The sequence below is a fragment of the Ambystoma mexicanum genome, chromosome 5p, assembly GCF_040938575.1.
Source record: "Ambystoma mexicanum isolate Mex_15411 chromosome 5p, UKY_AmexF1_1, whole genome shotgun sequence".
NCBI lineage: Eukaryota > Metazoa > Chordata > Amphibia > Caudata > Ambystomatidae > Ambystoma > Ambystoma mexicanum.
In genome coordinates this window covers 458,301,080-458,328,821 of record NC_090930.1, presented here as the reverse complement: position 1 = coordinate 458,328,821, position 27,742 = coordinate 458,301,080, and the positions used below count along the sequence as shown (strand labels likewise).

The following is a 27,742-nucleotide window of genomic DNA, read 5'->3' as shown; positions in this document are numbered from 1 at the left end:
ATAACCCCAAATGTGCATATTAAGGGCCCTGATTTGAGTGTTCATGCTGCGGAGGCCGATGAGGACATAAGCAACGTGAGCATTGTATTCCAAGACAAGCCTGCAATCTTCACAACTGTTTGATAGGGCGCCCCACTCCACCATCTTGCTTTCTGCCCCAGCTCGCCCTTGACCGAGTTCCCCCAATATTGTCGACAGCCCCATCTCTTGGCTGTCTCTGCGGCTTCACATCAACATCTCCCTGAATCAGGGTGTTCCTGCTCCGATCCCTTCTCACTGCCATAGCCTTCACGCCACTCTCCTGACCCATTGTCTGCCCATGAAACTGTTTCTGTGTGTGCACTGGTAGGGATATGGCACCAAGTGGGCGAGCCCCCAGGGTTCTTCTTTTATTACAAGTTGATCATCGCCTATTAGCAGCCTCACTCTGTCCATCCATAAGGTGGATACCAACTACAATAATGACCTTGGCCATGGGCTATAAAGTCTGGGTAACGTCCTGCTGTCCCTAGTAATGCCCTTTGTTTGTCAGACCATTAACTAAAGTGGCAGGCCTTTACTAAACATACAGCCATCTTACAAAGTCGTTATCACCATCGTATTGACATTACTTTAACTGACCTCACAGAAAAATGCAAACCCAACAGGAGTATGTTATGTGGGGCTACTGGCAGTACCAGCTTGGACATGTGTTCTTACCGTAGAGTTACTGGCATTAAAGCCAGCAGAGGAAGTATGTTCTTATATGGGAACATTGCACATATTCATGCAGCCACCATGGACTACACACAACTGCTAGTGACAAATGTGGGCTTGTGGCAGGGGGGCGGGTGAACTAATGAGGGTCTCTCTCTCTGCTCTCCTTGTCACACTCGATATGTGCGAAATGTCTAACAAATGAAAATGCCTGTAAATAAATGTAACCTGCTAAATCTTTTTTGTGTGTGTGCATATCCCAACAGGATGACTGTCGATGTGCTTGGTTCTAGCTCCGTTTCTAAGGGTTGACTGTGTTGACACACCTTATTTAATTTCATGCAACAGCCACAAGCATTTTCTTTTCATTGCATGGCATCATTTGGCCTTGTAGGTCTGTTTACATTCACAGTAATTTGGTAATATGGGCTCTTTACACACTGATATTAACGCTACATATGGTGATGCATTCTTGTACGAAATGTATGTATACACTATTACAGTGATATCGTAACCATATTTTACTTAGTGTACTGAGGCACAGTGCTATTTGATGCCACTTTTTGTTTTGTCAAGGTGTGAAAGGGCGAGTGTCATCACTTCCTGTGATGTCATCAGAGGTCAAGGGTTGTGTGGTGTCATTTCTGCTACCCCAGGAATTTTGGTGAAATGACGTCCCTGTGATTCACCAAAGAATGGCACATACTGCAATTGGAGCATTGTGATTAGGAACTCATTTGTATTCCTCCATCCCCTGTATGATTTTCACATAGGCCCTCCCTTAATTCTTAGCATATTGAGCTGGTCAGCCGCAAGCCAAGATGTTTAAATTCAACTCTCGATTACTCTCCCTAAGGATTGAACGACACACCTTGAAATACAAAAGAGGTTAGCTGCTGTTGAATGGTTGGATGTAAATCTAGGTGTGGGTGTCTTTGGTGGGACCTGGAACATTGAAACCACTGTCTGTTCTCTCCTTTCAGCAGACGTATGGCTAGCAAACCTAGCTATTGTTGAAAATACCTAAAAGGGAAAAGGTGTTGTATTTCTTTTAAAATTAACTAAAATAAACTTCTCTATGTTGCAGAACTCACAGCTGAAACCAGCTGCACTTGGTATTGGAAGTGATGAAAACCTTCACTCTGACTCCCCCACCACCCTGCCTATTAGCACATACATGATGTCACAGATGGCATCATCAATGACATAAATGATACTGTGGATACATCAACGGGGAGCTTTGAGTTAAGGATGCCATCACTTCCAATAATCCATGAATTTCATGGAATTCGGTGCAATGCATTTCATTTAAGCTGTCTCTTAACTAAAGTTATTTCAAACAATGTCAAGAATGTTGTTATGCTATATCTTACCTCGCCTTAGCAGTATCTAACCATGCCTCTCAGGCCATAGCCTCCAGCAATGGCTACTGGCCAATTTGCCCAATAACGATAAAAGACCAAATTATTTTTGGGACACAGTGGCAACTCTTTCTCCACCCATTTTTAAGAAACTACTGCACAGATTTATAGGCAACCAAAACAAAGACTATGGCCCTCACTATAAGGTTGGTGGAATGGGTTTACCGGCACCAGTAAAGGTGCCGGTGCCGGTAAACCTGTTCCACCCTATTACGAGGTCTCCTTGCGGGTCCCGCAATGGGCGACTGGAAAAACCGGGAATCCTTAACGGTTCCTGCAAGGGGATCAGGGAGCTAACAACGGGACCATCATTAACAGGCCCGTTGTTAGCTCCACCCCCATTCCCATTGAGCACTATGGGGGCTCGAATGGGAATGGGGATGGACCGGGTCGGGGTTCCTTGGACGGGGAATTACTGGGTCCGCCAAGGTTGCGATGGTCCGGTAATTCCTCATTCGAAGAACCCGGGCCCGGATTGTGGTATGGAGGCCTTCTAATGAGGCCCTATATGTGCATATTTTCACCTATGGAAAAATGAATAAGCTTGGCCCACAAAAAATGTGTTTTTATTAAAGTCTTAATAACACATATAACGATGAATGAATTCACCCAACATTATTCAATTTGGGGTAGGAGCCTTGCCAGGCAATGCATATGGGAAACTTTAACCAAACACACCCAATGACTTCAAAGTTAGTTCACCTTAACTATAAGGCAATTACCTCCATTCTATATTGTCTGCAGGTACAGATACAGATATAGATAGATGGAGAGATAGATAGATAGATAGATAGATAGATAGATAGATAGATAGATAGATAGATAGATAGATAGATAGAGAGAGAGAGATAGATAGATAGATAGATAGATAGATAGATAGATAGATAGATAGATAGATAGATAGATAGATAGGTCATCTTTTCAGAACGTGCTTATTTAATAAGTGACATCACCTTACCTCAGCCTCGTACAGTTTTGTGACATTTGATTTTGCTCCAATGTAGTAGGCAATCCCTTCACCTGCACCCTCCAGGGTGGCCCCTCTTACCAAGAGTATCAGCAGGACAACATATGGAAATACAGCTGTAAAATAAACAACCTGAAAAAGAAAACAAACATGTCTATTATATTATTTACATCTCTCACGACTTCTTACAACATATTTGTTAATTGATTATTTTCTGTTCTGTTATTGGGATTTATACCATGCAATGCTGCCTTTCGCATGTCTCTAGGTGCTCTGGTGGATCTGGAAGTGAGTGGGTGGTTTTGATTAGTTGAGGGAAGACGCCATGGCAAGGTTGCAGTGCTTTTTGTTGAAGTTGCAGATCGGAAGTATTTTGGCTCTGCATGCCTCTCAGCTTTCTAGGAGTAAAATGTAGGAGGCATTGCAGAATGTGTGTTCATAGGGACAGCCTCATGCTTACAGTGTGGGTGTGCCTTAGCTAGGAGATGAGTATGTCAGTTATAGTTAGAGGTGGAGGTTTGTGATGCTAGAAGCCTGGGAAGAGAGTTGTTTTTAAAATCAGCATGCAAAAGGCTGGTTTGCGTGTGGTTAGTAAGGTGGAGACAAATTGAGGCTGAGTCAAAAGGTGCGAAGTATTCTTGGGGATTCTGTAGTGCATTTAAATTATTGGCCATGCAGCTGGTTGTATTATGAGAGGTGTTTGTCTTTAGTGGTTGATGTATGAAGGTGTCCTGTGCAGAGGCTTAGATATTCAGGTAGACAGGGGAAGCATTGTCTTAGGGTTTTGGCAGGGCCTTGATGTGATGTCTTTCAGTTGTTATAGTTTCCTGAGTGCCACATGTGGTGTTCTAGGAAGACAACTGAGCCTATATTAGCTCCCTTAGGTTGAGGCTCCATGTGAAAGGTGAAGTCTGGAGAAATTATGTTTCCCCTACTTGATGGCTGTTGGCTAAACATTATCTCTATTAAATATTGAAGAACCAAGTTTCTAGATGATTTTCCTGAATGTTTTATGGTGGTTCTATCTGGTGTGGATTTCCCTGGGAATTATATTCTAGTGTTTGGCCACCATAGTGCACAAGACGGAACCCCTTTGTCTTTCTCTGCAAAATTGTCTAGTGTCTAATAGTTTGTTGTTTCTCTTTGGTCTCTAGTTGGTTGGTATAGTGAGTTTTCTTTTTTTATGGGAGGAATACTGCTCTGTGCCCTTCTGTAGGGTGTGAAGAGTGCCCTGCACTGGATCAATTTTTTGATTGGTAGCCAGTAAAATGCTGGTGTTATGTGTTCATCCTGTTGACCCATTGTCTAGCCGTTGTTCTTTCTATGAGTTTACTTTTTTATTAGGTAGTCTGTCATATCTAGGTTAATGCTGTTTGTATGATTGCTTCTGGAAAGAATAAAGGAGATGACAACCAGCGCTCTGTATGTGAAGGAGATGTAGGGTATAATCTCTCAGAAAGAGCAGAGATGGTAGAAGGACCTTTTGAATAGTGAATTGACTTGAGATTCCAGCGTGAGTTTGTTGTCTATTTATATGCCTTGGTTTTTGATCACTTTGGATGATTTAGGATCCTTACCCATTTGCAAAGCCCATGGTAAAGGTGTTCCGATGTGGTGTGAGGTGAGACTGTCATTATTTACATTTTTATTTGTTGAAAATAAGGTTGTTGATTGTCCTCTAAAATGATTATTGTTATTATTATTATTATTATTATTATTATTAGTATATGTATTAATCATAGACTTAACTTTAGGAAGCAACAGAGTGTTCTACAAGTCATGGGGGAAGCACATGTCGAGGATAGCAGATTGTAAGGGATCAATACAAGGGAGTGGGTAGCTAACAACTGGGAGGTGGAGAGTGGCAAATTTGACGGCAAGAGAAGTAACAAGGGGAGACAGAAGGGAAAGCAGATTGCCCAGTCTAAGGTTAGGTGGGGAGCGAAGGGGGTGTGGACGTAGGTGTTAAGGAGGAGGATCTTGTGCTCCTTCCTGAAGCATAGATACAAGGAGGTCAGTCTGCTGTTGAGAGGGAGTACTTTCCAGATTCTGGGGGTTCCTTCACCAGTGGACCTAAGTCTGCACATGTCCTTGCTTCTGGTTAATCAGATGGCTTCATAGATGCAGAGCTTTTCGGTGAGGTAGCTTGGGGACCCCATATGATACAGCAGGATTTGAAGGTGATACATACTTGCAGTGGGAGCTAGTGACGTTTGATGATGGGCGTCTGGGTGAAGTGCTCATATTTTATTAATCATACTGCAGCATGTAGGACTCATCTCAGGCACACCAGGTTGGTCATCAGAAGCCCCTGCAGGAGGGCATTGCCCCCATGGGAGAGGATCATAAATTGAACAACAGATCTAAAGTTGTTTGCTGGGATAAAGGGCTGATTTTGCAATGGAAAAACAGTTGCTACTAAGCATTTTGTCTTTTCCTTGCTCTGTGCACCTTGAAGGAGAGGTATCTATTGACGTAGAGCCCAAGGGACATGGCACATGTAGTGAATGGGGGTTCGGAGACATTGGGATACATAACAGAGAGCCAGGTCTGGGTGTCAGGGTTTTCAGTGTTCTTGGTCACTTATTCACATTAGGCAGTTGCTGAGGCGAGGCTGGTGCTGTAGTTTCCATCATCAGTCATTTGGCATATGATGTGTGTGATTTGTGTGTCATCTGAAACTTGTGATGGGTGAGCCTATAAGAATATATGATCTTCATCAAAGGAGTTATAAGATGTCACAGAGCAACAGTGTGAGGCGTGATCCCTGGGGAATACCTTGAGTAATCCTTTAGTAATGGGTACTGGATTTAAACTGAAATGGAGCATTTAGGTAACTGCTGTTATTTTCCTTAGGACACATCTCTTCTATTTTAGAGTTGTGTTATGGAGTCTGTTCTTTTTCAAGCCTCCTAATTAGTGTATTTCTCTTATCAGGGCTGAGGTTTTAAGAGTACAAGTGTCGAGGTGATGTTTCATCAGCTGAGATTTTGAGGTTGTCAAAATGGAAACTAGAGCTGATTCAATGCCTCTCCCAGGTCAAAAACAACATTTGAGTGCTCTAAAAATGTATTATACTGTACATTCCCCACAATTGTACTGCTCTCAATTTTTGGCAGGGAATAGCAGATTTAACATATATAACAAAAGTTGTGGGAGGGGGGTCTTCTTAGCCTGCTGTGCTTTCTAGAAGAGATTAAACACAGGCAGTATTGAAAACCTAAAAGTGCAATTCCACTTTTAATTGAGCAGTTCATTAATTTGCAAACTTATAAACCTGGTATGTCCTTGCTAAGGAATTATTTCAGTCGGCAGTCAATCACAGAGCTGACTTGGTTGCTAAGTTTCATCAATGTTTTGAAAATGGTTCAGATATTGGTTTACAGTTGTTCATCTTTGGGTTTGTAGGCTGAATGTCAATCCAGAGGGCTTAAATGTTGCTTCCAATTATTTTCCTTATTGCAACGGTGATGGCATTCTGTGTGTTCAGTACTTTGCTTCTGAAATTGTTTGTGAGATCATCACATATTTTTAGGGTAACTCCTGAAGGCAAAAGGTGTGCCGCTGATTTCAACAGAGTCTGTGTGCCATTAATTTGAACAAAGATGGTGTGCCACCAGTTTCAAAAGATGCCAACACTGCAGCACATGCTCTGTTTGATATGGTATATTAGTACTAATGTCCAGCATTGAGGGTACACCAAGGGGGTTAGATTGTGTTGCTCCAGGCCTTAACATATTAGCATTACAGCATGTGCATGGACAAAACAGCTTTGCTTGTGAGGGTTACATTCAGCAGAAATTAAAAGGTGAATAGCTTGCTTTGCAAGGCAAACTCCGTGGTGTAACAAGATGAAAAGCCTTGGAAAATAAAGACATGGTTGTTTTTCAGTCAGAGATACAGCAAGATAGGATGGAATGTTTTACTTTCTTCCGAGTGCAGGAAGAAACCGTTGGCAGGGATGCAGTTTGCCAAGAACCAGAGGCAGTGTGATGGGTGCTAGAAGACACTGGAATATTCTCAAAGGCTCTGTCACATGTAAAAGTTGGGTGTGACACAAAGGGCTGGAGTGAAGGAGGTGACATCAGCAAGATAAGAATGCTCAGGATCCATATGTGATATAAGAGAGAGGGCTGGGTTCTGAAGAAAGGCATCTGATGGGCTGTGAGCTGAAGACTGGGCTTTTTGGACCTGTTTTTTTCACTTGTGGTCTTCTACCTGGCATTTTTGCTGGAAGACTTGTGGCCATTTTAGCCTGTGACAGAGACTGCTCTGGACTTTGCCTGGCTTAGACTGTAAAACGGGGCTGAGAATTCAAAAGTTCTGATTTAGAGCAAGGCCTGGGAATGTGGTTTTAAAATTTTGAAAAACATCATCGGAGTGAGAAAGCCATGCTGCCTCATTGGTGGCTTCTGCTGTTCAAGTATACGTGCATCTTGCCAAATTCCACAGGGACCTTGTAAACTGCCATGAGTGAAGGTGATATCTGGGTAGCTGGCAACGTGAAAGGGTTCCAAACTGCAGTGTCCTGAACAGTCCTGGGATGAACGGTGGGGGCTATTGCTGAGTGGTGCTCAAACTGCAAGCAGGCCAAGGGGCTGGTGTTACAAGAGTCAAAATTGAGTATTAATAGGGACCAAAGTAACTGGATTCTCCTGCAGGGCTGATTTGGCCAGGTCAAACTGAGCCAGAAGGCATAACTCCCTCTATCTCTAAGGTACCCAGGGATTAAGGAAGTTGCCTAAATCAAAATTGGTTATGGGAATTGTTACGCTACATAAGAGAGTCCATTATCTCTAATCTCAGACCAACCCGACTTTAGTCTGAGGGCAAGGGGTAAATGGGAGCTGAGGCTGCAATTAAAATGCATTTGCTTTCATAAACCAATAAAGTGCTTACCAGAGTGTCTCCTAATTCCATCCCCAATCTATTAATAGTAAACAGGGGCAGCAGCTAAGGATGTCATACTATGCTGCACACATTATCAATGAATGCAAATTAGGGTTTCTAGAACCCAAAGAAAACTGTATAATTGCATGTTCTGTTTTTGTTTCTCTAACAACATGCATGGGTGAATTTATGTTTTTCCGATTGATTTTGGAATGTGCTTCATTTTCTATGTTGGATATGTTTCATTTTGTTATCTATAACTGATGCAAATGGAAATGTGTATCACCTTGTTAACGGATCTAAACATCTTCATATAGAAGTATTGATTTGTGAGTCTGTGTGGTGGTCTGTTCTTGTGTGGCCTATTCAATTTACAATATACAGTGTTAAAATCTAGTGTGTGCCTAATGCAGTACTAGGTCTTCTGATGTCTAGCCAAAGAGGCCACAATCTAATATAATAATATAACTGTGTTAATAGAAAAGTGGCATGGAATATATCTTACAGTCCCGATACTTTGCTACATTAAGTGGGATTTCTCATCTCATTAATGAGTTGGTAAAATTCTTTCGTGCTTCTTTTATATTGATTAGTTTGGGATAGTAATCTTTCATTGCTTGAAGGATTTTGGTTATCCAGTGTTACAGTTGCCTTCGGTCGGCAACCTTGACTTGTGGGGTTTCCTCCATGTTATTACAGTTATTTGATTTATTTTTTAGTGTTTGTAGCCGGGGTGTGAACATCTTAATGAAGTATTTTTTTTCAGAGGGACTGATAGGCTTCAGTGAGGACAGAGTGTCTAGTGTTTGGTACTAGAGTTTTCTAGCTTCTCCTGGCAGTGGCTGTTTGTCCTTTGACAGAAGGGAGTTGATGCATAGTCATTTTGCTAGTAAAAATAATCTTTAGACAATCGATCAATAGTACCTAAATCTTTTGATCTCATTTCATTTTGTCATTTGTGTAGTGCTTTGCAACATGAGTATGGTCGCAATGTGCTGTTAGTTGAACGTCCTCAGAAGGTCAAAAGTCCAGGAAAGTTAGGAGGTGCTAGTATGCAAATGTGCTTAATGGCCATTAAAGGTTATGAGAGCTTGGTTGAGCCCCTGCTAGCTATCCACATCTAATTGGTATGTGTATGGATGGAGAGAGGTAAACTAGAGACATAAGGAGGGGAGGTGTGTAAGAGTATAGTGAACTATGTGTGAAGCTATGGTTTGAACTTTTGTTGTGAAAGGTAGTGATGTTCTTGTGGCACTGGTGTTGTGCAGCGTGTTATTCGAGTTCTATGTGAAAGTATATGCATGCAGAGTGAGTCTGTGCTTTTGCCTAATTCCTACGGTGCAGATTGTGAGAGGAAAAAATACATTGGTGATAATCAAGGGGGAGCTAGTTACTAGGCCTTTTTCACAAATGATTGTGAGCTTCTATGTGTGTCTCTCCTTTGGCCATTTTTTTGAGGTGGCAGCTGGGTGGCCATATAGGAGCTGACATGAGATTCTGTTTGCTCCTGATCCAAATATTGACGTCTCTATGGACTGCTAGAGGATTGTGTTGTCAATGTCATGTGAAGTCAAGATTTTGAGATGTTCCTTGTGTGCCACAGTGCTACCTCTACCTCTTGCCGATCTGGTTCACTTGGTTGGAATGTTATTACCTTGTGGTAGTCTGTCAATCGGATTTCTGTTATAAAGATAATGCCCTTTCCTCCATCACTAAGAATATCATAAGTCCCTGTTCTGTCCGCAGCAATTGATCAGGGTGCTGTTTACCAGGTCTCGTGCCATTGGTTGCCATGCATTTATCCAATGTTCTATGTGAGAACTAAGGTCCAAGGTGTAACATAGTTAATGGGTTGTGAGAGCGGCCAGCTGTACAGAGTCTGATGTTTTGTTGTTAAAAAGGTCCAGTTGGCTAGGGGTCAGATTTATTATTTACTCTGATTGTAGCAACAATGTGGCTGTTGGGTGGTCTGGGATGATGAAAGGATAGGTATAGGAAGAGGGTTCTTCTTAAGGTCATGATGTCTTGTGTAACCGTGCTGTGATGAGAGGGCCATGGTTCTGAGGTTTGTGTTCTAATATTGCATTCTTGAGTTGGTTGCATGCCAGCTCAATCAGGGAGTATTTCCAAGGTTCTGGTACTTGTCTTCATGTCTCCATTTTCCTACACTGTTTTCATGGTGTGCTCCATGAAGGTTCTTTGGTGTCAGGAGGTGAAGAGGTAAAGTGAAAAAAGCAGGTTTTGGATGTGGCTTGGATGTGGCTTGGGTGTGGCTTGTAGCCGTTCTGCACCAAGAGCGTGTGGGTCATTCTGGTTCATTGCTGTATTTAAATGTTAATGTTAAAGGGTAGATCTGAAAAAGGAGGGTGTGAAAAAACAGGGAGGAGTGGGGATGGTTAGTAGGGTGTACAGGGAATAGGAAAGCAGAATTGTGCTGTCCTGTTGGCAGCTGCAGTTCGTTTGCACCATTCGCTGGGATTAGGTGCGTTTTTCGGGTCGGTGCGATTCCCATGTGCTGTTGTGCCAGGTTATGTGTTGTTTGTATGTTGTTGCGATGTGGTGAAGTATGTGCAGATTGCTGTGCAGAGAGGTGGTTTTGAGAGTTTCTGTAGGAGACATGTACGTGGAAAATTCATGTTTTAGATTTGGGATAGCAGAGTTTTCTTTTCTTACCTCCTTTGCTTTGGCTTTTCGTGCTCCCTTGTTTTTTCCTACCTCTTTGCTTTGGGTTTCTGCACTCAGCATCTATGACCATCCTGTGTGATATGATATTCTTTGCCAGCTAATTGGCAGGCCCATTGCAGAGTGGCAGTTTTTTTCTGTAGGATTCTAGTGGTATTTGGACATGGTTGACAATGGTGTGTACACCTCGTCTAGGGATAGGAAACAGCTGGGTTAGGGGGATTGTGGGCTCTCCCTGGCTGTCTGGTGGGGGATCCTTATCTACCATGGTTTCCACTGCAAGCTAGTGGTGTGTGGCCATGCGTAATCAAGGCAACCTCCCCCCGCCCTCTGGTTATGGAAGATTAAGTTTAGGGTAATGGGTCTCTCCCTGGGCTTCTTGTTTCCAGCTAGATCTATGTTTGCTAGTTGTTTCCTTCTGGTCCAGAATGAAGAGCAGATTTTGAGTAGTTTTCTGAATTCCAGGTTATCCCTTGTATTGTGTATATTTTTTGGTAAGCCATTCCATTTTTTTGCTTCCTGGTGAGAAAAGGATGATTCGCAAAATGTTCTTTGAATGTGGTTTTGGTTCAAGGCAAAAGTTGTTGTTTGATCTAAGTCATCCTGTTGGATGGTTATTCTCTCATTTAGGAATTCTGTTCCTTGGCCGTGGATGGCTCTCTGCATTATGCACATCTTTTTCTACCCTTATTCAATGTTTTATTGGAAGCCAGTGTCACATTTTCAGCACTGGGATAACGTGTTCCCTTCATGGTAGTTTGAGCAGGAGTCCGACCGCTGCGTTTGGAAGCACTGAAGTTTCCGGAATGCCTAGGTATAGGCTGTTGGCATAGTCTACTCTGGACATGATGAGTGTGATGATGGTGAGTGTTTTGTGGGTGAAAGATAGGAGTGATAAGATCCTTTCTACCTTGTGTAGGAGGAAGAAACATTTCTTGATTATAGCATGTACCTGAGGCTCAAATGTTAGTTCATTGTCCATCAGAACTCAAGGTTCTTTACTATCATTGATGGCATTGATGATGTTCTGAGTTCTGTCAGCCATAGGAAGTAGTGGTTGTTTTCCCCTTTTTGGGATATGACCATTATTTCTGTTACGCACAGGTTACATTTGAGGCTGTTAGTGTTCATCCAACCGCAGAGTTCTGGTAGGTAGCCTACCAGCGTTGTGCTTTCTTCATGTGTGTCTTGTGTTTTGTATGTGATCTGTGTGTCGCAGTTGTAGCATGTGAAGCTGTGTCTTTTAATGAACTTGATTAGTGGGGTCAGGTATATTTTGAATGGCATTGGGGATAGAGAGGATCATTGTGGTATTCCACAGGTGGATTCCCTTGGGGTGGATTTGAAAGGTTTGATCCAGACATCTCTGTTCTATCTGGTAGGAAAGATTTAATCCAGAGGAAGGCTAGGTCAGTGATTCCCATTTCTTCCAATCTCCTGATGAGGAAGTCGTGATTGACTGTGCCAAATGCTACAGAGAGATCCAGAAATATGTGTGAGCCAGTCGGTGACTGGTTGGTTTGTGTTTGTATATTTTTGGTATTGTTTTTAAGTTAGTCCCCTGGTGACTCAGCTGTCCTTCTTTTGGTGTCTAATGTCACTGTGCAGTGTTATACACTTAGGTCAAACTTAAAATATGCTGACATAGGTTTACTATCATGAGATATGTCTGACATGAGGATGTCTCTTTGCAATGAACAAGATAATAAAACATAGCATGAATTTACTCCAAGAAAGTCTAGGTGTGGAATGTGAAATGATTGGGGTAGTATGTTTTAGTCTGATTGTTTAGTGATATCTAGATGTGAGATACAAGAGGGCAAAATATACAGAAATGTATTGTGCTTTTTAGCCTATATGCGAACACAAAAAAACAATAACATAGAAAAATTACAGCATGCCAACCTCAAGATAGTTAGAGTTGGGACAAACAGTAAAACAATGAAAGGCCCTCTGTCAGGTGCAGCTAGGTGTGGGCAAGACAGAGCACAGTATGTGGTGGTGTAATATCAAAGGGACACTCACTTATGAACTACAATGGCATACACATTGGAATAGTTAAATGTGTCATCTAAAGGACATCTAACCTATTGTGAGTACAATGGAATGACCTATCGTAGAGACACTCAGATAAGAAACACCACGATATGTAAAAATAATAACCAGATGTGAAACAAAGCATATTAAATGTGCATAGTGCAGGATATCCAGAGATGGCACACAAGAGGGCAAAATACACTGCAATGCAATGTGTTGTCAGTGATGCCACTTTGTGAAATAGAGTATAATTTAGAAAAAATGAAGTACGACTTCTTAGGGATAGTTAGATGAGAGACAGTATGTAAAACAAGGCAAGGCTTTAGTTATGGATATCTAGGTGTGAGGAACATTCGACTACGGGTGTGCACCTTCACACCCATATATAAATGCAATAGCAGTTCATGGAACACACAAATAGGAAAGAGAAAAGTGATGTAATTAAGCAATCGTGTGTGTTATTTTAGGGATATCTGTGTGTGTGTTCTCTGAAATGCCCTTTCACGATGACATGAGCATGAAATGTAATGGTATACAATGTGGCTCAACTAAGTGCACTATCCTAGTGATACCTCTGTGCGGATACTTACTATTGATCAGTTCTTCCAGGGTTAACCAGAACATTAAACACAACAGTATTTAAAGTGCACAACTCAATGTGCCATTACAAGGGTGCCTAGATGTGGAGTACAACAAAACAGTCCTACGCAATGCAAGGTGCTTTTGAGAGATCACTATATGTAAACATGACACTTTTAATATAGAGACAATTCCTCATGCTTCGAGTGATAGTTAGATGTAAGACAATGTGTACAACAGTACAAGTATTTTCCTTGGATTACCTAGGTGTGAGCAACATGGTGTACAATAAGTGGTAGAGCAAATGCAAGGGGGACATAGGGCACATAAGTGCACACAGATAAAACAACTCATAGAACTTTCTTAGAGATACCAAGATGTGGGTACAATCTAGTGCATTTTTCAACTGGCGTCTAGATGGAAGATAATAACAGAGTGCAACATATTGCTGAAGTATGTAATGGCAGGACACATGGGGAAGTTTCTCCTCCATCACTAGCCATACTATCTCCATACTTCCTGCACCGCCTCCTGCTTCGGGGCCTTTTCCTTGCTTGCAATGCTCTACTGGAACACCCTCACCAGATTAGCGCTGCAAGACGAGGCTCAAGCTCCACTTTCTGTCCTACAAAGTAGCCTCCGCCCACCCCTGCAATTTACTCCAGCCGACCCAGTCACACTTCCCCATTTATAGGTGTAGATGGGACTATGAGAATATGTGTACAATTATACATTCTAGCACTAGGCCTAGGAAAAGTGCAATATCTATGCCAGTTTCCTTGTTCTTGTGCTAGGCTTCTGGATCACATTATCTGACCTCCTCATCAACCAGCTACTCATTCCCAGATAGTCTCAATCTTTTAAGATTCCAGGGCTGGCGCTGCCTCCTGTATTATTTCCAATGTATGTCATTTCTGGTAAGAATGACGCCCTGACCTGCAATACATATAAATACAACGTTTCACGAAGGAATACACTATACAAGATGTAGGAAAATACATTCAGATTGGGAATTATTGGATCATCTGTTTGGGCAAATTGTATGTGTCTTGTGGTGTTAAAAGGGCATGAGGCGGTTGTGAAATGTCTGGGTTAAAATTCTCAATACGGAGAAGCGAAAGCCTAGCTACAGACTTTTATTCTGTGGAATCTGAATGTTAGTCCTGGTACATACGAATTTCCATGGAGACATAAATATCGTTTTTTAACACCGCATTTTATAGCTTCACTATTAAATTAAGTTAATTTGTTTATTTTTCTTTTCATTTGTGTGTCACTTTGAAATATAATAAAAAAGTGGGAATCCTCCCTCTGCTGAGGAAAAACAAGACCATACAACCAATTCTAATTGTGCCCAATCATATGGCTATACAATGTTATCTTAGCTTAATGTACCCTACCAGAGGAGAAATAACCATTCGCATATTAAGCTGGTTCTGCCTACAAGCACAGTCCAGCTCCTAAAGGTTTCACAATTCTCTTCTAAAAATGGCATCAACAGCAACCCCAAACACTTGAATCTGCATTACCAGGTGTCATATTTAAAGTTTGACTGGCGTGCATCATCTGGCAAGGTAGCGAGAGCAAGGGGTCCATGTTGGATTACAATGACTAATTTAAGCATTTCCTCATCTCCAAAATGTAATATTCCTTCTATTGAGAATTAACAATGCCGAAAAACCTGTTTTGTAAAATTGCGTTTTTGTTGTCAGTCTATTTTTTTAATCTATAGCTAGTGTTGGGGGGGGGGGGTACCAGTTTCTTCATGTTCTTTTTAAATGTTGACTATAAAAGCCATGTTGGAAGGGCTGGTTAGAGTTGTTAGAATCAGTACTAGTGCTTCCAAGGGTACTTTCTTAAAGGAACAGTTGCTCAATACAAGTCTTTTCTCACATCATAAAGAACCGCTGAGAACTTTAAAAGCAAGTCAACTCCCCTCTAAACAATAGCTACTCCAGAGACATGTTTTTGTGAGTGCAGCAATGAGGAAGTTTCTGCTCAATGCAAGTGATTCCTGTGAAAATCCTGCATGTAGCCGAAAAAGAAAAGGGAGCACAATTATATTTAGAGGTAGAAAAGCAGTGATTTCATGGTAGGGTAGAGGTGGGCAGGGTGATCATTTTTTTACATTTATATAAATCACAGGAAAATCAATGCATGTTTGGCACAAAAACATGTACACAATCTATTATTGGTAACAGATAGGAGGACATTGGTCCTTTACAATGAGGTGAGGGCATGTAACATGAAGACCAGATGTTGCAATGGAAGGTGGCTACATAAACCAGGGACTAGGACAGGACAAAATGACATAGGAATTGGATGGCAGAGGAAGTGCTGAGTTAAGGATGAAGGGGTGACAATAAAGTGCTGTACTGTTGTCCATGAAGGATAGGGAGAGTGGCGATGTAGTAGCAGAGAGTGCTAGGAAATAGGTTCTTCAGAAATAACAAGCTTTGACGTATTTAAATAGTGGTAGAGTTGGAGTAGTACGGAGAGGGATAGGAAGAGCATTCCAGAGTAGGGGAATGTGGAGAGAGAGAGCATAAATGAGAGAGAGCACAAGGGACTCAAGTGGTGGCAAGGAGGTCAGTTGAGAATCATCCTACCGAGCGAAGAGGACAGTAGGGAGTCAGATAAAAATGGGCGACATGTGTAGTTGGAGAGTTTGGGGTGGGCCCAAGCGCACATTTCGAGGCCGAATGTTCATATTAGCATGGGGATCCCTCAGCATTCCTCCATAATTCCCACAAGAAAGTTATAATTCATGCTTGGAAAAATGCATCACGCAAACCAGCAGATGAAAGAGAATAATAGAAGAGGGTTAAGGAGAATTTACACTGTAGGACCGAGTTGGGGGAACCTAGAAAGGAGGAGGGGTGAACATGGAGAGGGAAGTCGGGATGGGGAGGGATTTAGATTGTCAAGCATTTTTGTATTATCCCAGTAATTAGCAAATGTTTCATTACCATGGGAATGATTACTGCACTGGAACAACGGCACTCTGGTGATCACAGTACCCTACTACACCTACTTCATTTTTTTTTGTCACAGTCTCCCATTGCCACCAACTAACTCTTCCTCACAACAGTTCTGTTTTCTGGCTGTTGTTTGAAGATATAGAGGGAATTCTAGCACAGATGCAATATGTCTTTTATGACGGCCCAACAACATTTGTCAAGAATTGCAACAATTGGTAGGATAACTACAGAAAGTTGGTCTTACATGAAGCAATCTACACCTTAAAATGCAATACTGTGGGAGTCTGCAACTTTTTGATCTCCATATGTTTGACATTACAACTTCCACTAGCCCCACCCAGAATATTGATATTGGTATTGATATTTTATTTCTATCGCGCTCATACACAAGTGTTTCCGAGCGCGACAAGGGAAGGGAACAGGGGAGAACAAAAACAAGTATCTTACTAGGCCCAGTGACATTGAGAACGTGCAAGTGCAGGGTAGAGGGGGAAGGAGGAGAAGTGCATGGAAGGGGGAACAAAAGGAGAGTGTGGAGCGAGAAGGAAAAAAACAAAATTAATAATAAATAAAAAGGCAACAAACAATGGGAGTGCAGCCAGCAAGTGGCAATTGCTGGGTTTATGGCAGCAGGCCATGCAGGTCTGAAAGTGCAGGAAGAAAAGGGGAGGGATGCATGGGTACAGATACAGACCCTAGTGCAGGGGGTGGCCCGGAGGCAGTGCGTGATTGTGGCAAGATGAGCAGGTACCTGGGCCCGGAGGACAGAGGGTGGCCAGGTGCATGGTGCAGAGGGAGAGTAGAATCAACAGGGGAGAGGAGAAGGCAGAAGCAAAGAGGAAGCGTTTGAGGTGCTTCCAGAACCGGAGATGGTTCTCCTCCAGTTTTAGAGTGGCAGGGAGGCTGTTCCAGAGGGGAGCCCCAGCCGAAGACCGGGATCTATCCCCAGCTCCTTGCTTTGAAAAACGACTGACCCTGAGGGAGTTAGAGGTAGAGGAGCTGAGTGCTCGAGATGGGAGGTATTTGCAGAGGGATAGCTGAAGGTATGCTGGACCCAGGCCCCAGAAAGCCTTGTGGACAATGCAGAGGGTTTTGAATTTAATCCTTGCATCCACTGTTAGCCAATGGAGATATTTCAGAGCTGGAGAGATACGATTCCAGGGCTTGAAGCCAAGGACAAGTCTTGCAGTCCTGTTCTGGATAAGTTGTAAAGGGCGGAGAGTAGAGGCAGGTAGATTAAGAAAGAGGCTGTTGCAATAGTCCAACTTAGAGAGAACCAGAGCTTGGGAGACAGTGAGCTTCTGGGGGAATGAGAGGAAAGGATGAATATCTCTGAGGAGGTGCAGTAGGATAGGTAATGATGAAGGATCATGGAAGCCATAGTCCAAAACATGCAGTGAAATACAGGCTTCAAATCCTGCACTGAAATGATTACAACATTTGTTGTTCCATACATTAGTTACTCTAATACTGATAACCATGTGTCCTGGAAACGTGAAAACGTGTTTCAACATGGTTGACCTTTGCAGGCACCTGCCCTAACCTTTACCATTTGACATGGTCAAGGCCTACATTTTGATGTGTTATACTGACAGGAAGCTCTCTGTCATATGTCGATACATTGATTTCAGAAAATGTTTTTTTCTCGTGTATGTTGTATTCTTTGGTGTGTGGGTGCAAAGTCATAATTGTATTTGTATTTATTTTTATTTATATAGCACTAACCGCTTTACATACAAATTAATGGTACAATAAAAGCAGGAGTCATGCAAACAAATCTTGGAGAAAGATGGTGGTCTTTATATCAGGATTTAAAGAGGGAAAAAAGAGAAGAGCCTGAAGGAACTGAAAGAGAACATTCCAATGGTTAGGAGTCAAAGAGAAAAAAAGAGCAAAAACAAGGAGGGGCATAAGGGGGGCAGAGGACAACTAACAGAAAAAGAGGTTGTAATCAAAGGGAATATGGAGGAGAATCAGAAGACACTAGTGAGCATAGATAAGGAGGAGTTAAAGAGGAGTTAAGCCATGAAGTAATTTAAATATGTGACAAGGGAAATTGAAAAGAAGTTGCACATCAAAGGACAACCATTGAAGGTGGTGAAGAACAGCAGAGACAGAGTCCCAAGACAAGAGAGTATACAAAATACAAATGGAAGAAGAATAGATAAATCAAAGAGGAGCAAGGCGATAAGTAGTAATACCATGAAACCGATGGGAAAAGTAAAAAATGTGAGAGAAGACTAAAGAAGTAAGGAGTTTGGATGCATGGAAAGTGAGGAACTGACAAGCCTTACAAATGTTGAACAATTGAAAGCAGCAAGAATAAAAGATAAAGGAAATATGAGAGGAAAAGGAATAAGTGGCATCAAAGAAAACACTGACGTTATTTATGGGCAGAAGTGGAAATAGGTAGAGAGGCAGGTGGAAAGGAAATAGAGGGTGGAGGGAGGGCAGAAGGAATGGCTGATGCAGGGAAAAAAGAATGTTTTTTAGAGACATTCGGAAGTAAGAAAGGCAAAGACATCCAGGATTGGATGGAAAGAAGAAAGGCCAAAATAGACAAATGCAGAGTCAGATAAAGTGTATAAAGAGAGACCGATCTGAGAATGTCAGTGTAGAGGTGGTAAGAGAAACTGTGTAAGGAAATTACAGAGCCAAAAGGGGAAGTATATACAGAAAATAGGAGAGGACAGAGCACCGAAGAATTGAGGAACACTGCGAGAAAGGGGAAAGATAGGAGAGGACTGACCAGCCCAAGAGACAGAGAAGGCGTGGCCAGTGTTGTAAGAATTAAACCATTCCAAGGCAGAGTTCTGAAAGGCTAGATGAGAGAGAGAGAAAAGAAGAATTGTGTGGTTGAATGTGTCAAAAGCGGCGGACAAGTCTAGAAGAACAAGAAGAGAGGATAGCTTTGCATAACGAGCAGGAAGGAGAGATACAGATACAGCCAGAAGGGCTGGCTCGGTAGAGTGGCGACGTCTGAAGCCAGATTGAAATACACGTAAGAGTGAGTGTACATTGACAAAAAAAGAGGTGTGTCAGAATACCATGGTTTTAAATGGATAGTATTTTTAAAGGAAAATAAAATCAATTTTTGCACTTAAATCCAAATTGAATGTCACTGAATTTTAAGGTTCTTGTTTGTTGAGCTGTTTCAGTTGTCCCTTAACTAAGGTTTCTTCACTGACTATATATGTAGGTATATTATAGAGCGACGGTCGCCACCCTATAGTTAAGGTGAGTCAAAGGTAATTGAAAAAATTAATCGCTAACAACTTTTGACTCAGATGGATTTTGACAAAACTTTGCAGACAATGTTGTATGTCAGACCTCCGATTCCTCCGGACCAGATAGTTTGGGGAAGATTCATTTTTGGCCTAGTCCCCACTCATTATCCTTAGACAGAAAAGGTCCATTTTTGCTGGATCGCACAGCCAAAACCGCTGGAAATATTTGGACCAGGTTTGAAGCAACTTCAGCGCAAACATCGACTTGCAATCCTTTTGTAGTTTAGGGTTGATCTGTCCAGTACATTTTGTATTACTTGACGGAGAAGTTGGGGGCCCTTCTCAAAAATAAATTGCTATATCTTCCCAGATACATTGAGTATCAGGGTGTTTAGGGTGTTTATAAATGAAACAACCACCATCCTTTATTTCCTCGATGTGAGCAATATACCCCAGTTCATATCCAATGGTATCAGAAAATAAAATGCAGAAAAAAGCCATCTGCAGATCAAAAATAAGCAAATGCCATCTGGCTACAGGTGGGGCATAGGCAAGAGGACACCAAGACGAATTTAGGACTTGGAGGGGTGCTAGGGATCAAGTTTGCAACAGAAGGCGCAAAACATTTTCACATTCCTTCGGGTATAAGCGCAGCTACCGGACATTTCAACTGAAACAGCATCACAGAAATGGCAATTGTTGTGGGGGTACTGGGAAAGAGCAGGAGAAGAGGCCATCAGCGGTTGTAGGAGGGGGCCCTTGGTGAGTGTATATGAGGGCATGAAAGCATTTTCTTCTGCCCATTTTCTCTATAACCACAGGTATAAAGACTACAAATAACCAAGGATCTCTGTAGTTAATTGTAATGTACCTGCGAGTATAGAAAAAATATATTTATAAAAGTGACATATTTATACAGCTACAGTGATGTCAAGGTATAAAATCACTGCCCATGGCCAACAGTTTGGTAGCACTTTAGATTGTCAGTGATGTAAAATATAAAGCGGCATTGCCAAAGGCCATGGTCAGTGGTCTGTTAGTGTTAAAAGAAATTGAATATAAAGACAATCAACGGCCGTACTGTTAAAAAATAATTGAGAGTGGGCATGGCCGAAGGCAATGGCTAGTAAGCGATTTACAAAATACAGTCGGCATGGCCAAAGTCCATGGTTAGTGGCCAGTTAGTGTTTTAGAATATACAATTGGCACGACCCAAGGACGTGGTCACTGGCCATGGCTGAAAGCAATGAAAGCAAAGTAGCACCAAAAAATATAAAGTGAGCGTGGCCAAAAGGCACCCAAAATCCAAAACTATTTCCTGCACTCCCAGGAACTCACCACATACCCTCCTCATTGTGCCATGCTCCCCCCACTCCCTTCAAGTTCTTTTTCCCTATCTACCCATCTCCCATTCCCCCCAACACTCGTCCTTCCATCTGACGCACTTTAATTCCCTATCTAGTTTTCGATCATAACTGTGATTATCCCACCGGATAACCTCTCTGAACTTGGATCCAAGTCCCTCCAATGCCCCAATTTCACATGGTGTCCTCTTTCCCCTCCGCACCTCTAGCCAGATGCCATTTCATAATGTCTCCTCCTCCAAATAGCATTCTTGCCACTTTTCCTTTTCCTCTAATGCTAGTTGTACCCGCTATCTCTCGCATAGAGCAAAGAAAATAAAAAATGGGCGGCTTTTTCATTTCTTAATAGCCTGATTTTGCATTGTGGGACACAAATATAGCTATCATTTTGGGAGAAGGGGGCACCCACTTCTCCGTCAAATATTTTAACAACTACTGGACACAGAAAGCCAGATCCCTCCCGAAAAAGTTATTAGCCTCTCTCAGCCTCAAAGCACCAAGACTGATAAAATGGTTTTAAGGAGTAGGGGACATCCAGTTCTCTGCTGAATATTTTAAAAACTACTGGATGGATTTACCCCAAACCAGTTAATGAAATTAAAACTACACTTTGTGCCCAAATTGTTACTTATTTGGTCCAAATCTGCCAAGTGGTTTTCACCCTGCTGCTGTTCAGAATCTGCATTTTTTCTCTATAGGAAAATGAATTTGAAAATGAATGTGAGTAGGCTGAAAGCAGTGTTTTAATATTGTCTTAATAACTTTTTAATTTTCTTATGAATCGTTCACAAAATGTCAATGTTTTGGGACACCTGATAAACTGTTTGTTTGGGAACTTTGATCCAAATCCATCTAGTAAATCAAAAGTTATTAGCCTTGCTTTGTTGTTCCTTATTTGGTCCAAATCTGCTCAGCGGTTTTCATACTATGCATGTTCAAAAACTGCTCTTTTTCTCAATGGGAAAATGAATGGGCTGAAAACTTTGACATTGTGATGTTTGATTTCTTAATGATTTTTTTTTTATTTTATAATGTATTGTTCCTAAAATGTGCAGTTTTGAGGGGCCTTTGAAAAACCTTGTTTTGAGAATGACTTCCAAATCCACCCAGAAAATCAAATGTTATTAGCAATAGAATGTTGAGGAAACATTTCTACTTTTCGTTTCTGAAAATCATGTCAGCATCTCTGCTGCAAAGCACCATGGGAGGTGTAGCAATCATTTTGGGAGAAGGCGTTGTCCCCTTCTCCATCAAATATTTTAACAACCACTGGATGGCATAAACTCCCCCCCCAATCCCCCCCAGGAAAGAGAGTCAGCGCTTCGTACCCAAGTTGTTTCGTACCTGCTCATCCAACGGTTTTGGCTGTGCACTGGAGCAAAATTAGGACATTTTTTCTCTATAGGAAAATGAATGGGTACTGGGTTGACACTGTGTTTTTCTTTAACTTTCTAATACCTTTTGGATTTTTTAATGGATCTTTCCCAATATGTCCAGTCTGGGGGCAGCCCATGACACACATTTTGTTTGCAAAATGTTAGCCATATCTGTCATGCGCGTCAAAGGTTATTAGAAATTAATTTTTCTGGTTTCCTATGTATCTCGATACTCGACTTAATTATACTGTGGTGACCGACACACTATAATACATATATATAGTAAACCCTGTACAAAAGTGCAGGTAAAGCGGAAGGCACTCCAGGAAGCAGTCTTGCATGCAGGAATCACGGCAAAACTCTGAGGCAGCGAACCATGGATGTAAGCCAAAAAATATTCTTTAATAAATTAAATGTGCAGGACAGGAAAGAAAACAGCATGAAAACGACGCGTTTCGCGGTAACAAACCGCTCGCTTACGTTTAGGGAGATAAACACAAAGGAAGGACTATTTATCCAAATGAAAACTCTATGGTTGTAGTATAAAGAGTCACACTAATTTCCTATTGGTCTATTGCACAATTCTACCATCTTTGGGTGGGTTCAAAAGTTAAGCTACACGTAATGGTAAAACAAGACATGCTTTAGAATCGAGCATTATGAAATGTAGGCAAAGACATATTACAAAGTAGAAATCACTAATTATAAGGTGTCTATTAATATGAACAAAGTGGTATTTAAAATCTGATGCATAGTGCACATAAACTGTTTATTATAAAACTCTTGTGTATTTAAATTGCTTGTTTTGGTACAAATGTCTGTTTAGACTGACTGCAAAATATGCCATATACAACAAAATGTTGTTAAAGTGCTATGTGCAATCAGCAGCCATGGAATACAACTCCTAATTCATAAAGTGCTACGTGCATTTAGCAGCCTTTCACTTTTTTTTGTACTTTAGAAATACACGAGTATCATTAATTACCACATAATATGAAAGTTCTAGACAGCCATAAAATCAATTGCCCACATGTAGTGAAACCTCAATTGCAAAGTCTATCATGAATAGTGTTACCAACCTAAAAGTTATTTCAACCAAAAATGGAGAAAAAACAAAAAAGAGGAAAGGAAAGACGTGCATGCAAGTAGTTATGCTCGTGTGTTAATGAATACTTCAACATAAGATAAGTTGCTCGCCCTGGCAAAAAGAAGAAGTGAAAAAATATTAAAAGAAAAGAATAAAGGAAAAAGAAGGTCTAAAGAGTGTTCAATCCTCCAATTATGGAAAAACATTCTTTTGAAAGGCCTTCAAACCTTTATACTAGTGAGAAACCTATTTTCTGACTGTGCTGCAAACAAACTAATTATCAACAAAAGGTATTTGCATTCACATTGACACGAGGCTGGTAATAAAGTTCGTCATGAAAAAAATCGTAAAAGCACATGTTCTTAGAAGTGACAAGAACTTAGCAGGCCAAGCTAGAATCGGGGATCTTCTCAAGCAGTTCATTCATAAAATTACTTTAAAGTTGCTGTAAGAAATCATGTACCTAAAAATGTATATAGTTCTTCATCTAGATTATGGCCCTGTGGTTTCTTGGTCTCATAGTCTAGAATGTATCTGGTTTCTGTCTATCTCCGAAGGAGTTCCCGATTGCCACCCCTTGCTGATTTTTGGATGGCATATATTCCAAAGTACCTAAAACCTTCCAGTTTCCCGCTATGTTTCTCTTGAAAATGTAGAGCCACAGGGTATGTCGGAGCTATGTTTTTTTCGCTCTTATGTGTTGTCAAATTCTCAGTTTTAGCTTTCCGATCGTACTCCCGACATACCACTGATTGCACGGACAGGTAAGGACATACACAACATACTCTGTGTCTCATGTGATCCTTGATTTAATGATCACATTATTTTTTAGTACTGGATGTTGGTAATTTTTAATATTTTTTGCAAACTTGCAAGCCTTACACTTTGTGCATTTGTGGAAACCTTCTGGATTGGCACCTAGCCAGCTCGGGCCGCTAATGTAGTTCTGGGACTCATATAACTGGACACTAGGCTGTCTTTCAAGGAGGTGGAACGTCTGTAGGTAATGTTGATGTTTGCCCCCAAAGTTTGCCCCAAATGCTCGTCTTGCTTAAGTACATGCCAATGTTTATGTATTATGTGGCGAATGTACTTTGAGGCTTTACTGAATGTCAAGATGAGTCGTGTGTCTGTTTCTTATATTTCATTTTCAAATTGAACCTTAGGCATCAACAAAATCGATCGATCCTTTTGTCGGGCTTTAAGATAAGCTCTCTCCAACACTTTTTTCGTATAGCCTCTTTGTTGAAACCTCAGGGCCATAGATCTACATACCTTATCAAAGGTTTCCACCTGAGAACAGTTCCGTCTAATGCGGATAAATTCACCGTATGGAATGCTCCACTTTAGCGATGTAGGGTGGTTGCTTTTGGCGTGCAGTGGTGTGTTGGAGCTTGTAGGTTTTCGATACAATTCAGTCACTAAACTATCCTGAGCCACAGTTACGAGTATGTCTCAATAGACAATAGTGGTCTTACTGTGGCACTTGGTAAACTCTAGATTATATTCATTTATGTTTAGTGACTTGACAAAATCCAACCATTCGTCAGTGGGGCCATCCCAAATTACAAATAGATCGTCTATGTAACGCAGCCACAGGACTACTTTGTCCATTTGGTGGCTGTTTGAGGGGACCCACACTGCAAATTTCTCCCACCAACCCATTGTTAGATTTGCATATGGGGGAGCAAACGTTGTCCCCATGACTGTTCCTTGCAGCTGGGTATAGAACTGGTTGTCAAATAAGAAACTGTTATTAAGGTTGATCATCTCCAAAATCATCTTACCATGCTCGAGGTAATTCAACAATCTGGTTTTCAAGAAGTACTCACAAGACTGCAGTCCATCTTTATGTTTAATTGAAGTATACAAAGAGACAACGTCTAATGTGCCTAGTAGGAATGTCTTTTCCCAAGGCATGCCGTCAATTTTATTCAGGAAATCCTTTGTGTCTTGTAAATATGACGGCAGGCTGGTGACAAATTTAATCAATGTTTCATCTACTAATTTTGACATATTTTCAAGTAGTGCACCACATAAAGTGACGATAGGTCTCCCTGGTGGTCTTGTTTTATTCTTGTGAACATTTGGCAAGAAGTAAATAGTGGGCATCGTAGGAAACTTGGGATGCAGATATTTACACATGTCTTCCTCCAATAAGCCTTTCTCCCTCCATTTCATTAGTAACTCAAAAAGTGTATCATTCATTTCTACTGTTGGGTCCATATCCAGCAATCTATAACATTTATGACCCCTTAACTGTCTGTTGGCTTCAGTGATGTAGTCAGAACTTTTCACTATGACAATGTTAGTACCTTTGTCAGAGGGTTTAATGATGTAATCTTCTAATGTTCGCATGCTGGATAGGATCTCCTCCTCTTGTCATGTTAAATTGTTAGAAATGTTGATTTTAGTTTTCCTTAACTTTTCATGTCTTCGATGACCAACGGGGTGTATCCCAATCGTGATTCGTCATCTTTAGTTTTGGGAGGATTGACTGCAAAGAATTTTTTCAAGCGGATCTTACGCATATACCTGTCAAAGTCTATTCTTGTCTCGGCATAGTTATACGAGAGGAGGGGCAGAAGTTCAGGCCAAGTTTAAGCACCTCTAGTTCTTCCACTGAGAAAATACATGATGTTAAATTGACAATAGACATGTCTGGTAATTGGCTTTGTATTCCCATCAATTTTTTGTTCCAGAGCGTGTCAATCTGTCCGACTTGTCCGCTGCTGCGGTTTCTGCGATGGTTACTCCTCCTTGTTTTCTTGTGCCTCGAGACTTGGTTGATTTTCCCCGTCCTCGTCCTTCTGCTTTTTTGTTGTTTCCGCTTCTGCCATCCATCCCTAAGAGTCTCATTTCTTCTAAAAAATGCAATTTTCTTTGGGGCTGATCATTTTCACTTTCCGTTGAGTCTACATCTGAGGATGATGGTATACTGGATGCTGCGTTCTCCACATTAGGTGTTGTTGTTGGGAATGTTTTCCTCAGGGTGTCAAACCTTTTTGCAAATGTGAGGACCCTGCCCTTCTCATAATCCTCCTTATTTCAGAGATATTTGTGTTGTTTCCGCAGCTTTATTTCTTCCTCAAATGTTCTCAGTCCCTTTTCCATATTTGCTCAAGTGCCTGTACCTTCTTCACTTTGGTTGGTCTTTTTGAGTTGCTCCTCAATCTCTTGTATTTTAATCAATGCTTTTTGACGATCATACATTACATGGCCACGGTAGTTATGGTTAAGTTGCTGTTTCCATAGGAAGAGCACTTTTTGGGCGGCTTATAACTTCGCTCTCCCTGGATGGATCCTCACCAAACTTTGCAAAAAAAGTAGTTGGGTCACTCTGAATTTTTTTGGTGAGGATTCGTCCAGGGGGGGAAAAGTTATAGGGGGGGTCCCAAATTTTTTTTTTCCCCATAGACTGAATGGGAAAAAACTTTGCGCACGGCTACAGCCCGAACCGCTGGACGGATTTACACCAAATTTGCGGCAGGAGCGGCGGCCTGGTCCCAAAAGCGTGCTTTTGTAAATATGGTGTAAATCTGTCCAGTAGTTTTTTTAAAAATGACTAAAATGTAAGGCAAAAAAATTAGTGATATCTGCGTTCGCTTTGCGGAAGCACTTCCCTGTTCGCTCAGCGGACAGCACCCCGATTGGCCCATGGGCTTGCGTCATGTCTGCCGACATGCAACGTGTTCGCTGATTGGACGGCGAGGGGCGTGGAGCGCGTCAGATTTTCTGTGGCGCCCGCCATCTTGTATTCGCAGTCGACCGCGTACAGCGCAGTGAAACGTGGATACAAAATTGTATTTAGTGCCGTGTGTTGGTGTGTAAGAGTGTTTGGGGAGGGTGGGGGAGTATGAGATAGGTTCAATGCTTTGTTTTTTTTATGTGCTAGACCTTTTTGTTGCGTTCGATTTGTCCGCGGAGAACACGGCTGTTCTGACATTTTGTAAATAAACTAAATGGTGGGGTGTTTAGAGGACGGAGTATGTGTCATTTTTGTTCGCAAGGAAGGTAAAAATGAGCTATGAACACTCGCGGTGTACTTAATTGTTCGTAAATACACAAACTGGGGGTATCCTCAGGACGCTGTCCGTATTGTAATCTGTCTAGTTGAATGTGTTCTAAGAACACTCGCAGTGTCCCGAAATGGTTGCAATTACACAAAATGGGGGTGTTCTGAGAACGTTGTTTGTATTGTTCGTTGTCAGGGTGAAAGTGTTTTAAGAGCACTCCTTTTGTTCGCTAATAGTACAATTTCCTAGGGGCGTCAACCGACTTTTTGTCCACTAAAGAAACGATAAATACGGCTGGTGTGCGTCGACATTATGTGATAATCCTATGACTGGCGCTATTGACCTGGCTGACTTGCTTTTGCGACACTAAATCATATCTCCCGCCACTAAGCCTGATATTATCAAAGCATTCATATTCA

General features: G+C 41.6%; 1 protein-coding gene across 2 annotated transcripts in view; it reads right to left on the bottom strand.

Annotated features, from left to right (window-relative positions):
- LOC138481015 (sodium- and chloride-dependent neutral and basic amino acid transporter B(0+)-like) overlaps positions 1-27,742 on the bottom strand; it is a 995,695-nt gene that overhangs the window by 393,265 nt on the left and 574,688 nt on the right. For both annotated transcript variants that reach the window (XM_069612862.1, XM_069612863.1), the window contains one exon: positions 3,076-3,216. In XM_069612862.1, the coding sequence (XP_069468963.1) occupies positions 3,076-3,216 (141 nt within the window). The remainder of the gene's footprint in view (positions 1-3,075; positions 3,217-27,742) is intronic.